Source organism: Lissotriton vulgaris, chromosome 11 (assembly GCF_964263255.1).
Source record: "Lissotriton vulgaris chromosome 11, aLisVul1.2, whole genome shotgun sequence".
NCBI classification, from domain to species: domain Eukaryota; kingdom Metazoa; phylum Chordata; class Amphibia; order Caudata; family Salamandridae; genus Lissotriton; species Lissotriton vulgaris.
The window spans coordinates 1,005,922,833-1,005,946,403 of record NC_141699.1 but is presented as its reverse complement, the minus strand read 5'-3'; the positions used below and the strand labels follow the sequence as shown (position 1 = coordinate 1,005,946,403).

The window sequence follows — 23,571 nt, the reverse complement described above, 5'->3', positions numbered from 1 at the left end:
TTGGGAAGGTTGCTTTCAGTCTATTTTTGTCTTATGACTGTTCTTGAACAAGTGAAGTAGCATGTTGACCATTAATATTGTTATACATGTACCTCGATCTGATGGTGGACACTCCCTTTTGTCTTTTTCTGGGAACAAAAACTGGTGAAACACATACTAGGGGTTATGGACAACATCTGCTAGTGGCAGTTACGTGTCAGCGATTGGTTGGAACGTGACCTTCTGTGTCCATGGACCTTGTGATGTCAGCTGGACTTATTCTCGGGTTCTGATTATGGACACTGAAGGGCGTATCTCATGGATGCTCCAATATGCCCATTGAGTAACATGGTTTTCATAACGATGTGGTATCTTTATTGTTATGTTTGTATACCATTTGAAAATGCAAATAAAAATACTTCCAAAAAAACAACAACATAAATTTCCTTAAAAAACACTAAACGAATTGAGTCTGACTCAAACATTAATTTATTGTCCATAGATGGCAAAATAAACTGGGGATAAGATTTCCAGGGTAAGGCAGTAATAAGGAACATACAGCTAGATTCATCAAAGGCCCGTTTTGCGAGTCAGTAATAGCGATTATTAAGGAATCGCTATTACAACTCGCAAAATGGGATTCATGTACAAATCGCAATTTATTTTGCGATTCCTACAGCTTCCTTATTTGCGATTGCTAATTGCTAATCGCAAATAAGGAATTACTCCCCATTCATTCCTATGGGCCTAAAGGCCCATAGGAATGAATGGGAAGACATATCAATGTGCGAATCGCTATTAGCGATTCGCATTTTGAAATTGCGATTTCAAGGGTGCAGGGGTGTCCAAAGGACACCCTGTTGCACCCCTGAAATGTGAATTTACACTGATGTTGTGCACACACATGTCCAAAGGACATGTGTGTGTGTAACATGCAACTTAGAAAAATTGATTTAAATGCATTTTTCTAAGTTTTCGCTATTTACCACGAGGTTTGACTTTGTGGTAAATAGCGGTCCTAAATTGCAAATTCGCAATTTTTAAATGTTTCATGAATAGCATTTAAGGAATCTCTAATAGAGATTCCTTAAATGCTAATCCTCGCAAATTTGCAAATTCTTTATTAGCGATTTTTGCATTTGGGATGATGAATCCCAAATGCAAAAATTGCACTCGCAAAGGGCCAGATTCTCAGAATCTGGCCCTTTTGCGAGCGCATTTCGCTTGATGAATCTGGCTGTAAGCAACAAGGTTCGCTTTCCTTAATACTTACCATGGTTGCAACCATTAATTACGATTTTTTTCAAACGTGTTTAGATACCCCAATACCTAGGCACTTACAATGAGTGCTAGGGTAAATCGGGTGCAAAAACTATCCCACACAATTTGCTCTTTTTCTCTTTCACCTCCTTTGTCATTCCAACTGAAAGGCACAACACAGCTTTTAAAGTTCTTCTCAAAGACAAGCCTCATGATTTCTCTGCTATCCCCTCATTCTAATCACCAACTTGCAGATGGGTGACAAACTGCTTTACTCTTTTTTCCAGGTACATGTGCTCCTTAGAACATGGGACATACTCACACCTTGGGATATAGGCTGTACTCCACAACATCTGCCTCAGGGGACAGAATTTGGTCGCTCTACACATTTTTTAGTTGCTGTTTTCATATAGTGCATACTAGACGGAAGAGCATTGGAGGACTTTAAGGAGAATATCATACAAAGGATAAGACAAAGACATTATTGTTAGAACCAGCAAACGAACATGGTACAGCAGCCGCCTGCAACAATGGATAAATATTATAAATACAATTATATAATACAGCCAAAACTATTAAACTTGATATAGGGTCTTCAGGTTAGAACAGCTCATATTTGTACATATATAATACAGTCATGAAAACTCTGGTGGCTAGGCCAACTGTCCAAAGGAGCTTCCCATCTCTATTTGTAATGTATAGTAGCTAGTGGGAGGAAGAAGGAAATGAAAATCAAAAACTGTTTTTTTAATTCCTACTTGAGTGCTGGAAGTTAAGAGCTATTCTGGATGACAGTAGAATATAATTCTATACTTTGAGTGCACGGTCTCAGAAAGAATGGGTGAAGATAGTTTATTGAGGGAGCAGTGAGCTAGTGCTGCGGAGTTTGAGGAAGCCACCAGAGATCTTCAGTTTTTTGGACAGAGCTGTACCAGTTCCTGGGGGTGACCACTGGTGCCTCTTAGTGGATTAGGGAGCACTGCAACTGCTCTTACCTCGTTCTACAATCAGCCTTAAATGTCTTATTCGACAACTAGCATTAGCCCTTTTCTTCTCCAAAACAGCTCTGGCCACTGAAACTTTCTTCAAGTTTGGGCATCTGCTAGCACTCCTACAGCCTGCACCGTCAATCTAGCCTCCTCTGTAGCACCCGCTAGTGCTTCTTCGGCTGCCCTGTGTTTCCAAGGCACTGGGGGTTAGTGATTTCTTCTGGGGTTATTCCTTCAAGGTGAGGTACCTTTAGACCTTCATGTCCCTTAGTGTTCCTTTTCAAACCATCCTAATCATAGATTGAAAGATCAATTTCAACACACAGCAAGCATAAGGCTTTACAATTGACACATGAAACACTCTCACATCATACATTCTATCACTCAGTAGGGCAGCTCCTCCATACACAGCACTCACAGGGCATTAAAACACCAGAGAGGCGTTCTAATATTCTAGGCCATATGTTCAAATATACACTGTTCAAGTGCATTTCTGCATGTTACAATATGTATGTGATGCTGTTGAGTAGGCAAATACTCTGGAGCACCCAGATACATTTCTTACAATAGGCTAAAAATATTAACTTTACAAAAGCGTTCAGTTATACCAAGGCCTCACATGATCATTGCTGTAACAATTATCCTTAATACTCAAAGAGTATGGAAACAAGCTCAAAAGACTGTTTGCACCTGCGTCAGGTAAGTATGAACCCCAAATTAACTGAACCAATAGTTGAGGACAGTTGTTATTCTACAGAGTTTGTCACTGTTGTATTTGAGTTTATCTTAAACAAGTCGCCTCTCATCCAGTCAGCCAAGTCTCACCAGCATTTCTTAAATTCATTTGCAGTAACACCGAGGTTACCCCAAATCTGAAGAGAATGTGGATGTCATCCATATCACATAAGAATGCGAGCTGTGTTTTAGGAAGAGGAAAGTCAAGTGGCCAATATAGAAATTAAAAAGATGTAAGGTAGTAATAAAACCTACAGTCTGCCACATTCCAACATCCATGAAGATGAATATGTTGTGGTATGTTATGTCATGTGTTATGGAAGAGAGTCCCCTTCTGAGTGCGTTTCTGTAGATGAGACTGGGTTCCTTCCAAAGCTGGACCTCTACTTCTAGCCTTAAACAACCTTCTCCACAAGGCAGCCAAAACAGTCTCGAGTCACTATGAGCTACAGTCATATGAATTTTTCCCCCAAGTCTTAACTGCTTTTAGCTTATTACAGATAATTAGCATCTTGTATACTTTTAAAGAACCTTTATGGTTGATTAGCATTCAATGGTCTTTAGCTTGCATGTAAAGCTTCAATATCTTTATTAGTTGTTTATAGCTATATAACAATATCTATAAAACCATCTTTTGTGATTGTCGCTAGGCAGAGATTTTCTTCTAACCACGATATTTGTCTAAATATTTTTACTGTACTTTATATTGTTGTCAGTTGTCGTAGCACTGGCAGCCGAGGTTGAATCCCCTACATTAATACCCATAGCTTCATATTGGCAGGTGCCTTGTGACCAATAATATTTCCAAATCTAGGTCCAGTGCTATTTTTTTTGCATTCGGACAGAATAAGTAGTGGGCTTGTTTTTCACTAGACCAGTGTCAACAACTATCGGGTGATGATCACTGCCTTCTCAGGTAAGAATGTCCATCTTTAAACATTAAGTGAGTGAAAGCCCACAATTAAATCAGAATCAATTGGTTTATCATGTGTTCCACCTGTAGAGGCTCTCTTTACAGAAATATAATTCTTGAAGCAGCCATTCAAGCTGACAAAATCTAACTCTGATATACACTTTCATAGCAGTCAACCACATGGCCAGTCTGTATCTGAACGATAAATATCAGCCTGAACCTCTCTTTTCTTATCCAAATGTACTCTATCCACCATATTTTCTCTTAGTCTGGTGGTAAAATCTCCATCCAGCACTTTTGATACATTTGGCATTTCTCTCTTAAATTATAGTTTGCTTTTCTAATTTTATGAGTTAGTTTTTAGTCTAATTTTCCTTGCATCCAACTGATACTATCACTAGCAATGCAAAATTTAGCACAAGTGGAACAGCATATTATTAATTTTAGTTTTATCTTTAACAAGAATAGCAAGTCCACCCAAGGGATGCCCCATTGAATAAAGAGTGCTTGAAAGTGCATGTGTTACAAAGCTGTTAACCATGGTGGATCTAGTATGCAAGTCTCCTGAATAAGACGTATGCTAAATAATTCAGATAGAAGTTCATGATTATATACAATGAGCCACCTGCAATGGTAAAATATGTACCACAGTGCAATTCATACTGACACCAGGTTATGATGCACTGTAGAAATTAGAGACTGATTGGTGAACCTCAAAAGATCTGTTCGCTCCCCTAGCTACATTTCCAATACGATTACTGAAATTAATCAGAACCACCAAATTTTAATTAACTCCGTTATCTGCATAGTTCACCATGATTGCATTTCTCTTCTTTCTAGACCTAGAACTATCATTGTTCACTTTTTAGAACTATAGGGGGAAGCTTCTCTACTCTGTCAATTGAATAAGCCTCCACATCTTTTATTACACAAGTCAGGTGAAAGCAACTGTAATTCGGCTATATAAATCCCTTTAGAGGTGTTGATACTATCCAATAAAAGATCTGAGTACAGCTGAATACAGATCAATTTCTATAATTTTCCCTAAATGGAAATGCTTTCACAAAAGTAATCGAAAATATATTTCATGTTTTGATGTTTATTGTTGTGAGTTATGCAGATATATATTGAAATAAGCTCCTCTTTACACCATCTCCCCTTTTCAAGGGTTCACCCATAAGATTTGTCTATATTGTATAAGTATCATCCCTTTTACTTTTACGTTAGATAAAAAATTGATTCTAAAGCTGAAACTATGTTGCATGTCAGGGATCTCTTCTTTTCCAATAGAATCACTAGTTAGTGCAATTGCCTTTATTGTACACATTTAGGGGGCAATTAAGATGGCGGTCAGAAAGGCTCCAGAAGGGAGCCGGATCCGGAGAATCCGATTCGGAACCTATGTTTCCGACCAAATCGGATACATGTCCAACCAACGGATTACGATGCAAGGATACTGTTCAGGCTGTCCGATTCAGTTCCGATCAGCATTCGGACAGGCCGAGTCATTTGGAGCCAAATCGTACAGCTCTATGAACACTGTTTCCAACAGAGGGATTACAATGTCCGATTCTGACAGCCGTTCCAAATTGGTTTGTCTGACCTGAAACAGCTGTTGGAATCTGACTTTGGAGGCTCGTATCAGGCACCACTTCACCCGCAGGCCTCCAGTTGGGGCCTGTGGGAGTACCATGGGACCCTTCTTTACAACCATGCACAGTGTGGCAGGTACCATGGGGTGCCCGTCACAGGATGCAAGGTTTTCCTCAACCACCCCTTTTTTCAATAGGAACCTGTGTTCTCATTCGGAACACAGGCTCCCATTGAAGTCAATGCGAGTCTAACCAAACAATGTTCGGAAGCATCGGAATCAGTCGGTTTGACTCGCAGAACCCAATTCTTTCAGAAACGATTCTGAAATCGATTGGGTCAGAAGAGTTTCCGACCGACATCATAATCGGCCCCTTAATTTTAGCTTTTGAGACCACACTGAACCTATTTAAACAAAAGCAATTTGAGAAAAGTATAAAACAAACAAGTGAACCAACGGTGGTCTATAAAGAGACCGCACCTCAATAAGAGTACAAAAAGAGCATGTAGTCCTGTGCACTACTTATCTGGTACCTGCCGCTTTTTGGTACCACTGTCCAGCATATTTTAGAAATGATAGCAAATAGGAAGGTGCAAAGTAAGAGATTTATAGTCCAGAAAGCATTCAATTTATATATTACAAAATATGATGTTTATTATTTTTCTTCTTACATCCAGTTTCAACAACATCCAGCCAACACGTTTTGTTCCAATTTTATTTAGAACTTCATCAGGGCATAAAATAGTAGAATGTTTATACGTCTGTTTAAATATGCATCAGATGCATATAGGTTCATCCAAATCATAATATATTATGGTTTGGTATGGATTTTATCATTGTGTCCAGTAATACAAGAATCAAAATATATAATATTCCAAGCACTCTTTTTTCAATGGGGCATCCCTTGGGTGGACTTGCTATTCTTGTTAATGATAAAGCTAAAATTAATACTGTGTTGTTCCACTAATGCTAAATTATGCATTTGGTTTGATAGTATCAGCGTTCAAATATGCATCGGGTGAATATAGGTTCATCCAAATCATAATATATAATGGTTTGGTATGCATTTTATCATCGTGACAGTAATACATGGATCAAAATATATACAATTCTGGTAGATACCTTAATAAATATCCACGGATATCTGGTTAGTCTTTTAAAAATAGTTGTTCTGATTCTGCATCACACATAAAACCTATGAATATTAGTATAAACCTTAGAGGATCCCATCATATTTGTGTACTTAATATAAATAGAGTAAAGCACAAACAAAAGCTATGGGGAGTATGAAATTGCCATTATCCACAAAAAGTGGCAACCGAGTTTCAAAGCCTCCTCTAACTACAGACAACAGTCTATTGTGGCTGTTCTTTGGGAGAAGGCAACCCTGTGAGATAAAAACACAGATCAGCTTGATCAGAAGTAATAACTTCAAGTACTCAGAGAATGACATACACAATCCATTGCCTCAAAATGTCAAAATGGTTTGGGATAATATGTATTATAATGAATATAACATAAGAAAATAAAATTATAGCATGGTGATAACAACGCAGGAATTCAGATTGAGATGCAAACAGTAGTGTCAGAGAATGCACAAAGACAGGAATCAAGCATATACTGGTCTAAATTACACAGGGAGAACATGTACAACTGTAGAAGTAGAGAGACATTATGCTCCATTCAATTGAGCTCTGTTCCTTCTGACAAGTGTGACATATCCTGTTCACAGAGGAACCTAAGAGTGGAATACCACATGTGTAACTTTGTTGCATTAAAATAAGATTTAAAATTAAGAAAATCCAACTAGAGTAAATTCTTCGCTAGTGAGGCAATCAATGGGGAAGTTATAGCCACAAACTAAAAAACTAACAATTAATCAATTTCAAAAGATCAAAGAGCCCATGTCAAACAGGTAATGAATGACCTGATGTCATCCACCAAATGTACAACCTCTATGACAAGTGGCAAAACTACCAAGTACCTTTTGCAAGGCTATATGACCAATCTCTTGAACATTCATTAAATTGATATGACAAATCTCTAGAATATTCACCAAGGCAGTATCATGAATCGCTTGAATATTTGACAAAGGGATATCATGAATCTCTAGATAGGAGTAACAGCAATGAAGCACATCTATAGAATGTTTGAGAAGGCAATAAAGGGTCTCTTGAATGTTTGACAAGGCAACATCACAAATCTATTGAATTTTCAACAAGACGATTCCAAAAATCCATTGAACATTCTGCAAGGCAATTTAAAAAATCTCTTAAACATTTGAGTAAGCACAAATCAGAGACCTGCTAATAAAAGGTTGTACCAAAACATTAGTTTGATCTAAAAAAAAAATACAATAATGCAAATAATAATTGAAAGGACATACCTTCAGGTTCTGAATGAGGGGTGATAGATCTACTGTTTGTAAACATAGATGTAATGTCTTCATCTTCTGGCTGCTGGCAGACCTCTATAGGGGCCAGAAAAAAAGACTTCAGACACTGGACAAAAGACTACTTGATCACAAATAGCTTATTACAAAAATGCATCCTAATTTGTCATGCACTGACATCAGAAGCGTTTCAGGAGGTCTTTCATGCTGGACTGTGTAAAGATATACAGCAACAATACAAGTATCCCATGGATGATAATTCATGAAAAATATTGGGGTAGCAGAAGTTACAACACACACCCTTCGACACCAGACAACATTACAGTATTAACCGCTTAACCAACCTTTAACCATTCAATAGCAGTGAATCTAATCCTGTGGTGGAAAGTGAAGGCCAAGGATTTGAAATTGCAATGGTAAATATGACTTCTCGAGCCCTGCCTGCACTCTGTTCCTCATGTTGCCTTCAATATTTCATAGATCAATGGTAGCAGTGTCAGGGGCACCAAAGGACAAGCAAGGAGTAACAGCTGCCAACTAGCATTTATTGCTGTCTATGCATTTGACTTAAGGTGGAATGCACCCAAACACTTGTTAGGCCTAGGACACAGCTGAAGAATGCTGAAGTTCTCATTCTCAAAAGTGGTTCCCAAAAGGTTTGTTGTGTTTTGGCCTTTTGTAAACAGAAGAAGCACACATTTCATTGATAATAAAAGCCTCAATTTTCTTGTAGCAAATCTATAGACATACTGACGAGGCAGTTATTTTCACAAGAGTATAAAGATAGAAGCAGTAGAAATTAGCAATGGAAGCAGTGCTTAAGTTACCCCCTTAAGTTACTCCTCCATTTGAATCACATTGAAATTAGATATTAGAGAGACATGAAGGCATAAAGGACAAGATGAATTGGCCAAGCACCATTAACTACAACGCCTGTTTTATTTCAATAACTGAACTACTTCATTTGTTAGAAAATGGCTCATGCTCCCAGCTTTTGTGTGAGATTGATAGATTTTAAGAAATTCATAGATATATTGCAGCTAATCTAACAAAAACAGTGTGTGATCTATGGTCTGTGTTAAATGAAGAATGTTTTCAACTTTAATTAAAAGAATCACACAACATTTATTTTATTAATCAATTTGAGATTATACAACAACTCCATAACTCTTTTGCAGTGCCACAGCTTATGTAGCACCAATGTTTTCCTGAGGTTGTTTAACACCAATGTTACCCTGAGGCCATGGAAAGCACTCTTGTGCAGCAATAAATGATGGATGGAAGTGCCTGAATTAATCATAACCACAGATAATTCATTTCAGTAACTTGCTTTGGATAATTCTTTTGGTCTGGCTTCACAGCACAGTTGTCACTAGACAATTATCTGAGAACATCAGAGAGGGGCTTTGGCTCTGCCCACATGTTGGGAGCCAGGAGTACCTATTTTGATTAGGCAGACGTTGCGTGCTTCCGCAAAGAAAGTGTTTGTTCTCCACACAGCGGTGATCATTTTGTTCATTTATCAAGCTATCTGCCTGCACTTGCACTTTCAGGAGCGCAATTATTGCATTGTAATGATATTAAAGTGTCTTCGAAAACTAGATAATTTTTAATGTTTTTTCTCTGCTAGAAGCACAGATGGGGTAGGTCAGCCACTAACTCATAAGTATTGGTCTGGCTTGATAGTGCAATCAAAAGCCATATCTATTGGCATTGCCAATGCTTTTTGGCTCATCTGCCTCGTTACATAAACAAATCAACTATATACACATCAGTCTTCATTGAACTAGAGCAGTTCGAAAGCTAGGCCACAGCATCTTTGACTCTCCTTGGGTGAGACCACAACTGATTTGCATATGTTTGGTTCTCGCCCGTATAGACTGGAAATTGTTCAGGGTAATTAACAGTATTTCAGAAATGTAATTTAGACCCACTGGATTGTACTTATCTATTCTTTAGAAGAATCCACGTACTACCCTCTTGGAGAGATGTCTGAACAGGAATCTCCACATTGATAATAATATCCTTGAAATTATGAGCAAGCCTAGAACATGTGCTGGGAAGTTTGAAGTTGGTTTGACCTTAGGGCAAACAAGCTTCATGACCTTGGGGACCAGTGCTAGTAGTAGCTTTCTGGAGCTTGGTGGTGGAGGACTGGAGCAATTTAGACCACCTGTAAGTCACAAGACTCTTCTGGCAGGTGACCATCCCTCACCTAATATAAGTGCTACATCAGTGACTTTAAGTTCCATGATTATGGAAAGACTGTACCTTGAGATGAACTTGCACTGGCCCTTGACTCAAATAGGCATCATGGGAGACCATTTCCATCAGTCCTGGTATGATAAAGGGCTATTAAACTTACAACTCTTGTTTTAAGTCTAGTTTCCCACGAACTGTTCAGCATGGTCACTCTAGGTTTAGACACTTGTATACCACCATTCCAGGCAATACGTTTTTAGGGGATTTTGCTTTTTATAGGTGGATTTGAAACCAAACTGCAAATTCAAGTTACACAGCAGCTAGTGAAGAACAGGTGGGCCCAACAGTTCTCCTCAGTCCCGTTGCTGTCAGCATCAAAAATGCAGACTGTGACCATTTGAGAGTTACTAGATTGTGAAGTTTTATGACATTTCTAATGTGAGCAGATGAGAAAGTGTCTGGTTTTGACTGAACTGTATCCATTGACCAGGACACTGAAACTGAAAATTAAAACTTTGCTAAATGAACATCAAAACTTTCGCGTACAATAAGATTAGGCTAAGTTCTTGGATGTGATACTTTTGGACTTAAATGCTCTACTCACAAAGAAAGAGTTGGTGTTAAAAAGACTTTGAAAAGGGGTGAAGCCTAAGGACTACATGGTTTTGCATTTATTTCTACCATCACCATATTGAAGATGCGGCATTATTCTTGTCCTTCAATGTGCCCCTAGCTGTGTTGTTTTCTCACAATCCACACTTGAAATAGCAACCACTCTTTAATATCAGCTCAAGAAAGCTTTGGCAGGTCATATTGACTACAAATAAATACTGATGCTAAGCTCTTGACACCAAAGTGTTTAGAACTATGACTGGAAGGATTTCTGCATATTCTGTTGCAATTGGATCTAAATAATCACTTGTGGTATAATATATATAGGCTCTGTCACAGTCTTTTTGCCTTGACAGACCCAAGAATTGTGATCATCTCACTGGCAGGCAAAAAAGTATTTTCCAGGTTTGTTAGGATATGGGGTATGACACAGTACACGCATTTAGTATAAAAACACCATTCAATTAATTGATGCCAGTGCCGAGAATTCCATTGTGTCCATTGTGATAGTGAATAAAGATTAAGAGGTAATGATGAGCAATTAAAAGATCAACCAACAGAAATTCCAAGATCATGTCTACTTCCTCAATACTATGTCAACCAGCTGCCCCAACATTACCACTCAGGCCTAACACCGAATTCCTGTACATCTGGTTGCCTAACTCACTCTCGTCCTTTTGTGAAGAGATCTGTAAATTAGATAAAATGTATTTTGGGTTATAGAATATCCTGGACCAGTTTAATAATGGGCATGTCATAGACATTTGAAATTAAACATATGCCCAAATCAATGTATTTGTTCAAAGTGGTTACAATGGATATATCTCACAAACAATATGATTCTATCCTATATATATGTGGCCAGTAAAATTATTTTTTATTTTTTAGTTTTCCTAGTGATACTGAGAAAGTATAATAGTGAACCATGAAATGTCATGGAAAAGCACTGTGTTTTTAAAATACCCCTCACAAGCTACGAATCCCATTGTGTCAAATGGAAAATACAAAAGATCAAAAGTTCTCTGGCTGGTGGAAAAAAACTAATTGTATTCACTTCCAGCTAGGGAAGTGAATACAATTAGTTTTTTCCACTAGCCAGGGACCTTTTAATCCTTTGTATTTTCCAGAGACGCTACCACTCTCACTCCTACACTACACATAGCCTATCTTCACAACAACAGTGCTCCCGCGTATCCGCAGGTTGTAGCACGCCCCACCCCGTAGAGGGACGGGAAGACCCCTATGATGAAGCATGTCACTATGGGATTCGTAGTGTGTGAGGGGTATTTTAAAAATACTTCGTGCTTTTCCATGACATTTCATGGATCACTATTATACTTTCTCAATATCACTAGGAAAACTAAAAAAATAATTTCACTGGCCACATATATATAGGATAGAATCATATTGTTTATCAGGAGGTTGATATATCCCCTTGGGCTGTGACCATTAATAGTTGTTTTGCCAGATTTGTCTGGCTACACAAAAATTGTTCCTTATTTAGATGGGACTGAGAGTGCTGAGCCTGAGGGATGGTCTGGCACAGGCGGATTATCCTCGGTACCATCAGGTAACCCAGTGGTGCTTGCTAAGTAATGGGTAATGTCTGCTGACATGACTGCATGGCAAATAGCAGAAGACCACTGGGAAACGTTTCTACAATTAGAGCTGCTCCTAGTGCAACTTCTAGCTAACAATCCCACACATTATTTGCTACATGGTTGTCAGATATGCAGGAGTGGGGGGTGATGAAGAAAGTGGCCTAAAAATTATATGTACTGACGAATATTGTAATAACACAAAAAACGGGGGTCTCAAGAAAACCGTTAGTTTAGCTCACTGGCTGCGACTCCTTACTAAATGAGTCAGGACTCAAAGTTCCTCTCAAGCCTAAACAACGATGAGAAACAACAGTGGAAAGAGAGAATAAAGACAAGTGATTATCAGCGAGATCCATGCTCAGCTAAATGGATTCCCATCAATATGTCTTCATGATCAATCTTCTCATTTGGTCATCCATCTGTCGGTTTGGTCTGTCTCTTGATCATAGAGACTTACATCCTGATTCATCATAGTGCCGTTTTGCGAGTTTGAAATAGCGAATCATAAGGAATCGCTATTTCAGACTCGCAAAACGGCATTCATGTAGGAATCGCAAAAACAAAAGCGATTCCTACATATTCCTTATTTGCAATTAGCAAATTGCTAATCGCAAATAAGGAATAACTCCCCATTCATTCCTATGGGCCAAAAGGCCCATAGGAATGAATGGGGAGTATTCCTTATTTGCGATTAGCAATTTGCTAATCACAAATAAGATTGCGATTTAAAGGGTGCCAGGGGTGTCCACAGGACACCCTGTAGCACCCCTTAACAGTAAATACGAACAGGTGTTGCGCACACACATGTCCAAAGGACATGTGTGTGTGCAACATGCAACTTAGAAAAATGCTTTTAAAAGCATTTTTCTAAGTTTTCGCTATTTACCACGAGGTTTGACCTCGCGGTAAATAGCGGGCCGAAATTGCGAATTCGCAATTTAAAAATGGATGATGAATTGCATTTAAGGAATCTCAAATTGAGATTCCTTAAATGTAATTCATCGCAAAATAGCGAAATCGCTATTACCGATTTTTGCATTTGGGATGATGAATCCCAAATGCAAAAATAGAGCTCGCAAAGGGCCAGATTCTCAGAATCTGGCCCTTTGCGAGCCCATTTCGGCTTGATGAATCAGGCTGTTATTTCAATATCCACAGTATCAGGCTGAAAAGGATCAAACCCACAATCATTTTTTGACCATGAGCGATAGAACATATGAGAACATATGAGAATGCGTGCAGTGCAAAAACAAAAAAGGCTTTATTGAGACCCCCTTTTTTTGTGTTATTACAATTGAGTGGTAGGGGATGTGAACCTGGGCAGGTCTGTAAATATCCCTTTGACCCTTTCTCTCTCTGTGGTGTTTATTGTACTGACGAATATGCTAAAAGGGATTTGGAGTACTGGGAACAAATGCTGGAAGTGTTGTGAATGCCGGACTTGCAACTGGAATAAGAACTAGATCTTACTCAGAGCATGCAACCGAAGACCTCTTGGCCACATACAGAAACAAGAGATAGACTAGGCACCCAAGGGCAGGAGAGTTAGCTATTGCCAAGTAACTAGGCCCCCGCCCCATACTGGTCACATAACATTTGAATGACAGGCAGTCGCCTAGTCCAGCGACATAGATAATTAATGTTTTTGGAAGCCTCAATACTTAGAACGAATTCCGTCACCGGTCACTGCTGCGCAATGTTATAATGATTTTGTTTTTTTCTTGTTTTTATACTGTATGAGCCTTATTGATGTGATAACTGCACAGGGTCTCTACGTATAAAAGATGATTGGAGGTGTCACCTTGATGCATCACAGACATTTATTTATTTATTTTAATTTACATATTAGCGCACAGCTACCCACAAGGGTTTCCTGGCTCTATACGAAACAGCAGAAATTAGAGAGACCTATTGGCTGCAAAGCAGTGTTTTAAGAGATCTACGGAATAGTAAAAGGTTTGATTGCATACGGAGAGGCAGAAGCAGGGCATTCCATAAGGTGGGGCCCAAGTAGGCAAATGAGCGTCCTCCCATTCGAGCAAGTCTAACTTTAGGGACTTGAAATTTTTCCTCGGTGGAAGACCGGAGGGTGCGGGAAGGAACATAGAGACTTGCTAGATGTTGTAAGTATCGGGGAGACTTTGCATGCTTGATACGGAACATGTAAGTCAGAGCCTTGAACTTGACACGTTTCTCCATTGGAAGCCAGTGGAGGTCTACCAGTAGACCGGACGTCGGGGCAGTTTTTGGTGCTCGGCAGAGCAGTCGAGCAGCCGAGTTTTGTACTCGTTGCAATTTGCGTGTAACCTCTTTGTTGGCACCCAAATACAGAATATTCCCGTAATCCAGCCTAGATGTTACAAGGGCTTGGATTACGGTACGCTGGGCATTGCAATATACTCCTTGTTGAAGGCCTTGGGCAGATTACGAGTAAATGTTGGTAATAGTTTTTGTGATTAAGGATGCAGTATTATTATATAAAAGTAAGTATTAAAAAACAACAATCCCACATATTCTATATCTCTTCAAATTGCTCCTTAGGTTATAAAATACAAAAACTGAATATAGTGTAGGAATGGGGTCAGGATGTACCTACTTGCCCATTTAGCTGTTTTCCTGGTTTTTATGTTTTCTCTAGAAAAGACTCTGAGGAAACACCTACACTTTCTTGCTATTATGAGAACCTCGAACTATAGCCACACAAGATGATGGTGACTCTGCTGAAATAAAACATGTATACAGGATTGTCCTCAACAACAGCACATATGTAGATTTAAACAGAGGTTTCTGAGTTTAATGGTATTTGGTGGATGAGGTATCTTTTTGCATCAGAAACAGTGAAGGCTCACATAAAATCTTTCAAAGATTATATAAGGGATAAATGACCCCCTGCTGTACATTATAAGGATATTGCAAGTCACTGAGGAGTTCTGTAACCATAGAGAAGAACTAGGCTTATATAGGGTTATTGAAGTCTGAAGTGACTTGCAATATCATTATCATGTATGTCAGGGGGTTACTTTATTCCAGATAATACAGGGTCACACTATCACCTTTCCCACAAACCACTTAAAACCTTTGTGCAGAGCTCATTTATATGAAATATCCCGAAGAATAAACATAAACCCGCTAGTACAAAATTAAACACATCAAAAATGTGTTAGATATTTTGTGCAAAAAGATATTCGTAACGGTTCAATATCAATCAGTTTTTAAAAAAAAGCTGCAGTGGAAGCTGTAGAAACCTGCAGAAAGATTCTAGCTTTTCTCTAAGGAGTTAAAAAAAAGACATTCCCTCTGCTTGTCATTGTAACCCATTAAAAGAGCAGCAGAAAGAAAAGCAATGTTAATTTTTCATTGACACAAACATCTGCTTTAATTATGTTCCGTGACCTGAATTGCTTTTCCCCTCGGCTGCTGGCTTTGGCAGCAGGCATTGTGAGGTTAGAACTGGACCATTGTAACTTATAATAGTCGAGTTCTGACATCTTTGGAAGCATTACCCAGCCCGGTAAAGAACATATTGTATCTAGCTAGAATAATTTGTTAATGTCGAAATATGGCGGTATGTCTGTAAGAGAGTTACGGATTTGAATTAGGAAGGGGCACACAATACCGCGCAACGGGGACGATAATTTAGAATCTGGTTATAAATGAGAACATTAGGAAAATCCTTTTTATTTGGATATATGGAAGTCACAAAGCAGAGCCTTATTATCTGTTTCCCTTTTTAGTGGAATTTATAATTGAACTGAGTGTGACGTCATACCAGAGAAGTAGAAGGAACATTGGTGTGAAGAAATGCAGATACTTGACCAGTGACCTGTCCCTTTATACTCTTTAGGTCAGTATTGGTGATAGGATAGTTACTGGATCTGGAACCGGACCGGTGGGATTTGGTTGAGTCATTATTAGGGATGTTACGTGCTCATACCACTCTTTTCTTTTTCTAGGCCAGGCTTGGTCATTGCTTTGCGAATAGGACAATGGAATTAACCAGGATAATCTATGTATCTTGCTATTAGAAGCTGATCTTGGTAAGATCTTTGGGGGAGAGGGACTACATTTATTAAATATGATGATTAGGGATCCATTTCTAATGATTTATACTACTGTTAATTTCTTAATACAGAAACGGTTCTTGCAGAATTTCAGGGATAATCTTATAATTGATCAGTCAGACTTCAGGAAAATTACTTCAAGGGAATCTTTGTTTGTAAGTAAACATGTGAAAATTGACACGGACAGGGTTATATAGAGCATTTATTGATGCCAGGACTTATTTTGATTAACTGTTCAAAACTCTCTTTTCCTTTTTCTTTTCCTTAAGCATGTTTTTAATAAACTGGGATGGTGAAGGTTCATTCTTGAACTGGTGGTTTGATTTCTGGTATCTCATCACGTGTTTAATTCACATATAAATATTTTGTACACTAAGGGAGGGTGAGATGATGTTGTGTATGATTGGAAGAAAAATCTTCAATAGTTGTGTAGTTGTAAGAATGTCCCCTGACCTTCAAATTTACCATGTGAGCATAAATGGCCAAATAAAGTATTTAAAAAGTATTTTTTGAGATTAGTACCCACAACAGTGTTTTTTCTTGCTTCCTTTGTGTGCATTTTAGGTCCCCTCGGAGCTGTGTGCTGTATGTTGGTATCTGACAAGGTCCTGATGTAGGTGGTTTAATCCCTTTCACTCCACCGAAACGCGCGTCAACCCTTTGTTGAGCCTTGTGCTCTAAAGTTTTACATCTGTGTTCTGCAGAGGTTCTGCTGGTCATATGTTAACATCTACCATGTACAGATGCAAGTTGTATGAAGTATTGTGAGTGTGTGGATGTGTTTGAATGGGTATGATATGTATGCATTTATTGAATACAGTCCAGGGGTGGTTTTGTACAGATTTGTTTAAATAATATTGAATATAAAGATTGTACTTATTTTTATATTTGCCAAAAAGAATTCTTGATTTTGAATTGACAAAAATGAAAATATATACAAAAGAATAATAAAAAAGAAAACAATTAAATGATGAAGTTATGCAAAGAATAAAGATAATGGAAAATCGTTCTGTCTAAAGTCACTGTTGTGAGAATATGTATATTGTTAATTGATAAGAACCACGTCTTGATGTAAAGTAGGGATAGGCTATGAGGGAGAATATTTAGCTGTGTGTTGTTTCTTTTCCCTCTTCTCCCTAGTCTGAAAGTATCTCCAATAGACGGGATCCCCCATTTTTTGCAGCACCCTGCCATTGTGATGCCCATTGTAGTTGTGCAGCTAAATAATACAGTTTGAAGTCATGTGCTACCAGTCCACTGACAGTAGTGGGAAATCCGCAGTTTTGCCAGTGCTATATGTTTCCTGCCCGTTCCCCAGATATGTTGCAAAAGGAGCGCATCTAGATCTCGAACAAGTCTTCTGTGGATCACCATGGGTAAGACAGAGAAAATGTACAAAAATCTAGGTAGAACAATCATTTTTGTTAAAGCTATTTTTCCCATAGCTGAGAATGGGAGCATCAGCCAGAACTTTATAGCAGGTCACATCAAGGCTATTGGTGATTTTAATTTCCATCAAGTAATTGCTCCATTGTGTGATAGATATGGCCCCCCTGATATTTTATCGTTGAAGGTGCCCATCGCAGAGTATTTCCCAGGGCAACCGGAGCAGTGTCTCCTGCCACACATGTATAATAGCTTGTCATCTGCATACATGGGTGTGTATGCGGATGACAACCTGAGCCCAGTAGGGTCAGATCCCTGTCAGATCAAGTGGCTAGCAGTTCAAGGGTCATCACAAGCAGCAGGAGAGATAATGGGCAGCACTGCTGTGTGCCCCACCCACACTGTATCTACCTGAGATAAAACCACCTGTTTTCACTCTTGCAGTGGGATGTGTGTACAACAGTTTAGTCCACCTGATGAATCCTTCCCCTAGATCCATTCCAGTCATAGTCACATAGCGAAAGTTCCAGAACAGGGAATCAAACCCTTTTTCGAAAGTGATGGCCAGGACCATGGCTGTTTCAGGGAGATCATCTGAGTGATCTATCACCTGTATCAGCTGTCTAATGTTTTGGGTGCTGCTGCATGTGGGGATAAACCCAGCCTGGCCAGTGTGTATGAGCGGAGCCCCCGGGTGTGTGGCAGTAGTCTGTTTGCCAGTACACAGCTGAGTATTTTATAGTGAACATTCAGTAGAGATAGGGGTCTGTACAACCCGACCTCGTCCTATATCGCTTCACTTTAAGCAGTGTTACGATTAGCTCTTCATGCATACTACCAAGAAGTTCCCAAATTACCCTGGCCATATTAAACATCATTGCCATCTGTGGTACCAGTCTGTCTGCTTAAGTTGTATAAAACTCAATTGGGAGGCTGTCTGTGCCTTGTACCTTCCCACAGGCCATAGCCTTAATGGCCCCTTTCATTTCTTGTTCCAATACCACTTCCCCCAGTCTGCCGTCGGTAGGTGTCACAGGGCGGCGTGCATGATATATTCATGCAGTGCTTGTGCCCTGTGGTGTGCTCCTGGTATGTATAACTGCAGGAAAGTCAAAGAGCTCTGTATTACTTGCTACTTGTGAATAAAGAATATCATTTTGTGCTGTTTTATTGCTAAGAATCTTGGACTCCCCTTCTATCCGTGTTAGCAAGCCAAGCCAATAACCTGCCAGTCTTATCACATTGGTCATGGGCTCTGGCTACATAAGCCCGGTAGCCATAATCTCACAGCCACTCCACCAGAACCAGGAGTGCCTCTCTCTCTTTGTCTTCAGAATGTTCTCTGCTCCGGGATCACCCCCCATTCTTGAACTGCAGAAGATCTTCCTGTAATGTGATGTCTGAATGGAGCAGTTCCCGGACTTCACACATCATTGCTATACAGTGCCCTCACAAGACTACAATAAAGGTGTCCCATTCTATAATTGTGGTAGATGCAGTGTTTTCATTGTCCCTAAAGTATTGGTCATTAGTGTCCCCCATTGTATCCTGATAGCCTGAGTCATCCAGGAGTATTGGTTGAGCTCCCAGGTAGAAATCAGTGGCCAGGATGTCCCATTTGAGTGTTAACAGAAGCAGAGTATGATCAGAGTGTATCCTAGCCAGGTATTGGACTGACCGGACTTTGCTTTGTAAAGTTGTGTTACATAGGATAACATCTAGGCGTGCATACCATCCGTGGACCCCTGAGTAGTATTAGTATTCCCTATGTGTGTGATGAAGGTGTCTGCATGTATCAATTAACTCCCAGTGCACCATCCAGTCCTGAAACCCATGTTTTTTATGTGTGGCGGTGAGATGTACAGTGTGTGAGATCCATCTAGCAGTGTGTCCGCTACAAAGTTAAAGTCCCCTCCCACCATCAGAGGGTAATGTGTGATTTGAGCCAGTAGTGGAGTTACTGTATCTAGAAATTTGCATTGGTCCACTTTGGTGGCATATATATTAAGGAAGGCAATATCCTTCTCATCCAGTTGCCTTCGAGTAAGATATATTGCCCCTCCTTATACAACCTTTCCACATGAGGTCGAAACGAGAACCTTGGCTGGATGCATATCCTGACCCCCTGTGGGAAGGCAGATTAGGATGTGTAGTATACCCCGCACCTCCACCTGTTGTGTAGGGCCATTCCCTCTTCATTGGTCAAATGTGTTTCTTGTTGGAAGACCACCTGAGCCCCAACCGTTTGACATAAGCTTGTACATTATAAAGGTTACAAGGCAGTTTAAGTCCCGCACATTCCATGTTAGCACTTTCACTGACATGAGTTGGTAAAGTGTGTAGTTGTGCGGTAGCTCTCTTCCGACATATACCCTATCTTCCCATCTTAACAGTGCAATGAACCTTCTCGGTCATACTAGGCAGCAAATAAACAAATGGAAACTGAACATTTCCAACTCCAACACCCAGGGCAGAGTCAACAAATCCCTCTGTCCAAACCAACAATATTGTCTTTGAAGGGGTATCAAGGGATAGGCTTCTTCCACACAACCTGCAGTCAGAGCTCTGTTCACCTTTGCCCGGGAGTCTAAGTCCAGGAGCATTGTTCAAGGTTGAATTCTCTAGCAGCTCAGAGCATAGGCCCATGGCCCACCTCCCGCTCCAGTGTCCCCAGTACCTGTTACACCAGCACATTTTAGAGTTTCCTTGTGGAAGTCATCTGTAGGTCATCTGCCAGCATTGGAGACAACACAGAGCCCTGCCGCAGCACCCCTTATAAGGCTCTCGATCCGTTTGTACCCTCCTCTGAGTCCGAGCCATGCTCGGAGGCTAATAGATCAAACAGATTTTTATGGCAGTTCAATACCTCCACCACTACTTGTGCCCTATCCTTGGCTGCCTGTTTCTCCATGGGGCGGGCTGATCCTGGAGATGATGCCTCTTCCTGGGGCTTTTGCATTTCCAGGTGTCATCAGGTACACCGTCCTTCCCTTGCGGCCCAACACCTTTAGTCTGCAACCAGTTCTAGTCTTCCTTGGGTGTGTGAAAAAAATGCATGGTCACCTTTCACTACAGGCAGCTTACCTGGGAATAAGAGAGCATACTTAAGTTCCAGTGTTCATAGTTGCTGTTTCACCCCACGATAAGAAGAACACAGTTTTTGCACCAAATTAGGGTATGCTGACATGGTGGAGCTGCCTATCCGCCAGGGCCCTTTAGTGCAGAATAACTGCAGGATCAAGTTTCTGTCTTTGTAGTTCATAGGCCATGCAACAAGTGGTCTTGCGGTGGCTCCTGGTGGCAGTGGTAATCCCAGTACCTGATTTTCTCTTTCCTATGAATCATCCCACTGTCTGGTGGGCACATCTGGGGAAGCTCTTCAAATACGTTAGGTGTTGATTGTGGTATTTTCAATGCCTTGGGCTTCAACATCAAGGAGGTCCACCCCTTGTGGACCTCCCCAGCAGTATCATGGGTGTAGGGTAACCCTGTTTACATTCTGGTGAGGCTGAGGGCAGAGCCTGGTGGGGCTCCTGGGGTGTCAGCACTCCAGTAAATTTGCCTCAATCACACACCTTGTCCTCTGGACCGCTCCTAGCCCACCTAGACCAGCAGCATCGTCCATCGGTGGATCTCTCAGGGAGGCTCTCTTCCACCAGGGAGTCCTTAGTACTCCTCAAAGCACCGCTGGACCCCAGAGGATAGACCGCGGACAAGCTGGGACAGGAATGACGTTCACCCACAGCCTGTTGCTCATCTGCCGGTCATCATCCGTTTCAGTAGCAGCATCAATTCCAGGTCAGGAGGAGGGGAAGGGGCCCCCAAAATGATTGGCCTTCCTATGGCAGATAGTGTGTGTGTGTCCTACTGCCCAGCACCAACAGCTGTCTGTCATTGATTGCAGGTGCACACCTCACTGCTCCGGAGGGAGGCTCTGGCACATCTTTTTACAGGCATGGGCCGCCAGGACACACACATATGGATGCTTACGTTGCTGTCAGCCATACGTCACAGTGACAGCAGCCTCAGCTCCATGCCAAGAGCAAGGGGCTTCAGGGAACTCTGGGCCTCTCGCGGCAGGTAATGCTTGGGCCCACGGCCACCCAGCACTAGCAGCTGTCCATGTTGACTACAGCCACCCACTCCTCCACACCGGGGGAGGCTCATGCGTGAGTCTGTGGACTCTGTGGAGACTTGACAGTCTCCCAGTTGTGTCGGCCATGCAATCCATAAGGAGAGCAGCTCACTCTGCCGCCGGTCCCTCGTCTCACCTGACTCTCTTTTGTCAAACCCAGATTCTCCCCGTTGGGGCCCCCCACTAATTTTCGGGGGTATACTAGAGCATTGTGGAGGCAGGATTTTGCCGGGCTACTGTGGGCCTCGCCCAAAGCCGCGATTCAAGTGTCTGCTCAGGCCACCATCTTGGCCATTCCCCTATCAACAGGGATTTATACCTGTACAGTAAGATTCCAAGTACTTTGCAGTTCTATAGAAATGTAAGAGAATGGGACTTAACAGTAGAGGAGTGTGATAGCTTTATACAGTCTATTATTTAAGTGAGTTATTGCACAGAACATTTACAAAGTATGTTTTCACTTTGCAGACATGGCGTCACACACACAAAAAGTGATAGTTTGGTCTTCAAAGTAAATGAAGCACAATCATATTAAAACATTACTAATGAAAGGTAACATAAACAGCTACTAAAACTAGCAACGGTTTAAGCCATTCTTACTTTACAAACACCGTAGTAAAACCTATCTCAAATTAGTTAAATCATAACACCCATCCCTAAATGGTGCCTTCACTAGAATTTGTATTTCACTGTGCACTATATTCCTCAAATGAATGAAGCCAATTAAAGGCTTCAGACCAACCCTCACCACTACTGCCTTCTCACTGATTAAACCAGTCTACACTGGAGGTGTGGAGAAGGTGAATATCTGAATAAAGGACCTAATCACAAAGACATTTTGGAGTATGTAAATTAGTACTCTTATAATAACCTTTTATGTTCTCCTTCGTGAATTGGCCCAAAAGCATCTAAAATGGGGATATTCAGGGAATATTTATGTGCAGTTGGTAAAAATAGAAAGGACTACACTCTGTGCTGTTACTGTCTAGGACAGCCGTGGCCCATCCATATGGGCTGGAAGGCCTCACTTTTTTCCGAGGAACAAGAGTGTCTGTCAGACTGAACAAAGGTGAGCCTGACAGACGCTATTCTTGTTCAGGTCAGGCAGCCAGGAGCTAGGCATGCTCCAAATGCCCATGCTTCGGGCTGCCTGACCTGAACTTTGCCAGGCTGAGGATTTCACAGCTGTGTGGGAATGACCACCTCAGCTTGGCAAAGGTGCCTTGAGACACTCCCTCTCGTGATGAGGGGGAGCATTACTGATTGCCTCAGACCTGCGCACTTCAGTTTTAAGCCCTAAAGTGTCCAGGGTCAATTGTATTTGTATTTGTGTTTATATAGCGCATAAATCACCCGTAGGTCTCAGAGCGCTTACAGATGCTAGAAAAGGGTTACCGGAAATCAGTGACACCTCGTCACAGAGTAGGGTGGGGTCGGCAGTCTCACTGACCACATCACACTCTCTGACGAGTCAGGGACTGCTGCCTTCCCTCATTGGCTGACCTTAGGTCTGAGGCTTCCCTCTCTGCAGTTAATGTAAGTTTTATGTTTGATGTGTGCGTGCGTGTATTTCTGAATGTATGTGTATTTGTGAGTGAGTAATGTGAATGGGTGTGTATGTGGATGTATGGGTGTGTGTGAGTGTGTTTTTATGCCTGTGTGGCCCTTCGGCCCCCTCCCTGGGAAAATCCCTTGCCGCCACTGATCAGGGAGTT

General features: G+C 40.9%; 1 protein-coding gene across 1 annotated transcript in view; it reads right to left on the bottom strand.

The window, feature by feature from the left end:
- Positions 1–23,571, bottom strand: part of LOC147683927 (histone-lysine N-methyltransferase MECOM-like) — a 1,500,386-nt gene that overhangs the window by 1,109,921 nt on the left and 366,894 nt on the right. The window contains exon 2 of the mRNA XM_086944921.1: positions 7,854–7,937. Within this exon, the coding sequence (XP_086801047.1) occupies positions 7,854–7,937 (84 nt within the window). The remainder of the gene's footprint in view (positions 1–7,853; positions 7,938–23,571) is intronic.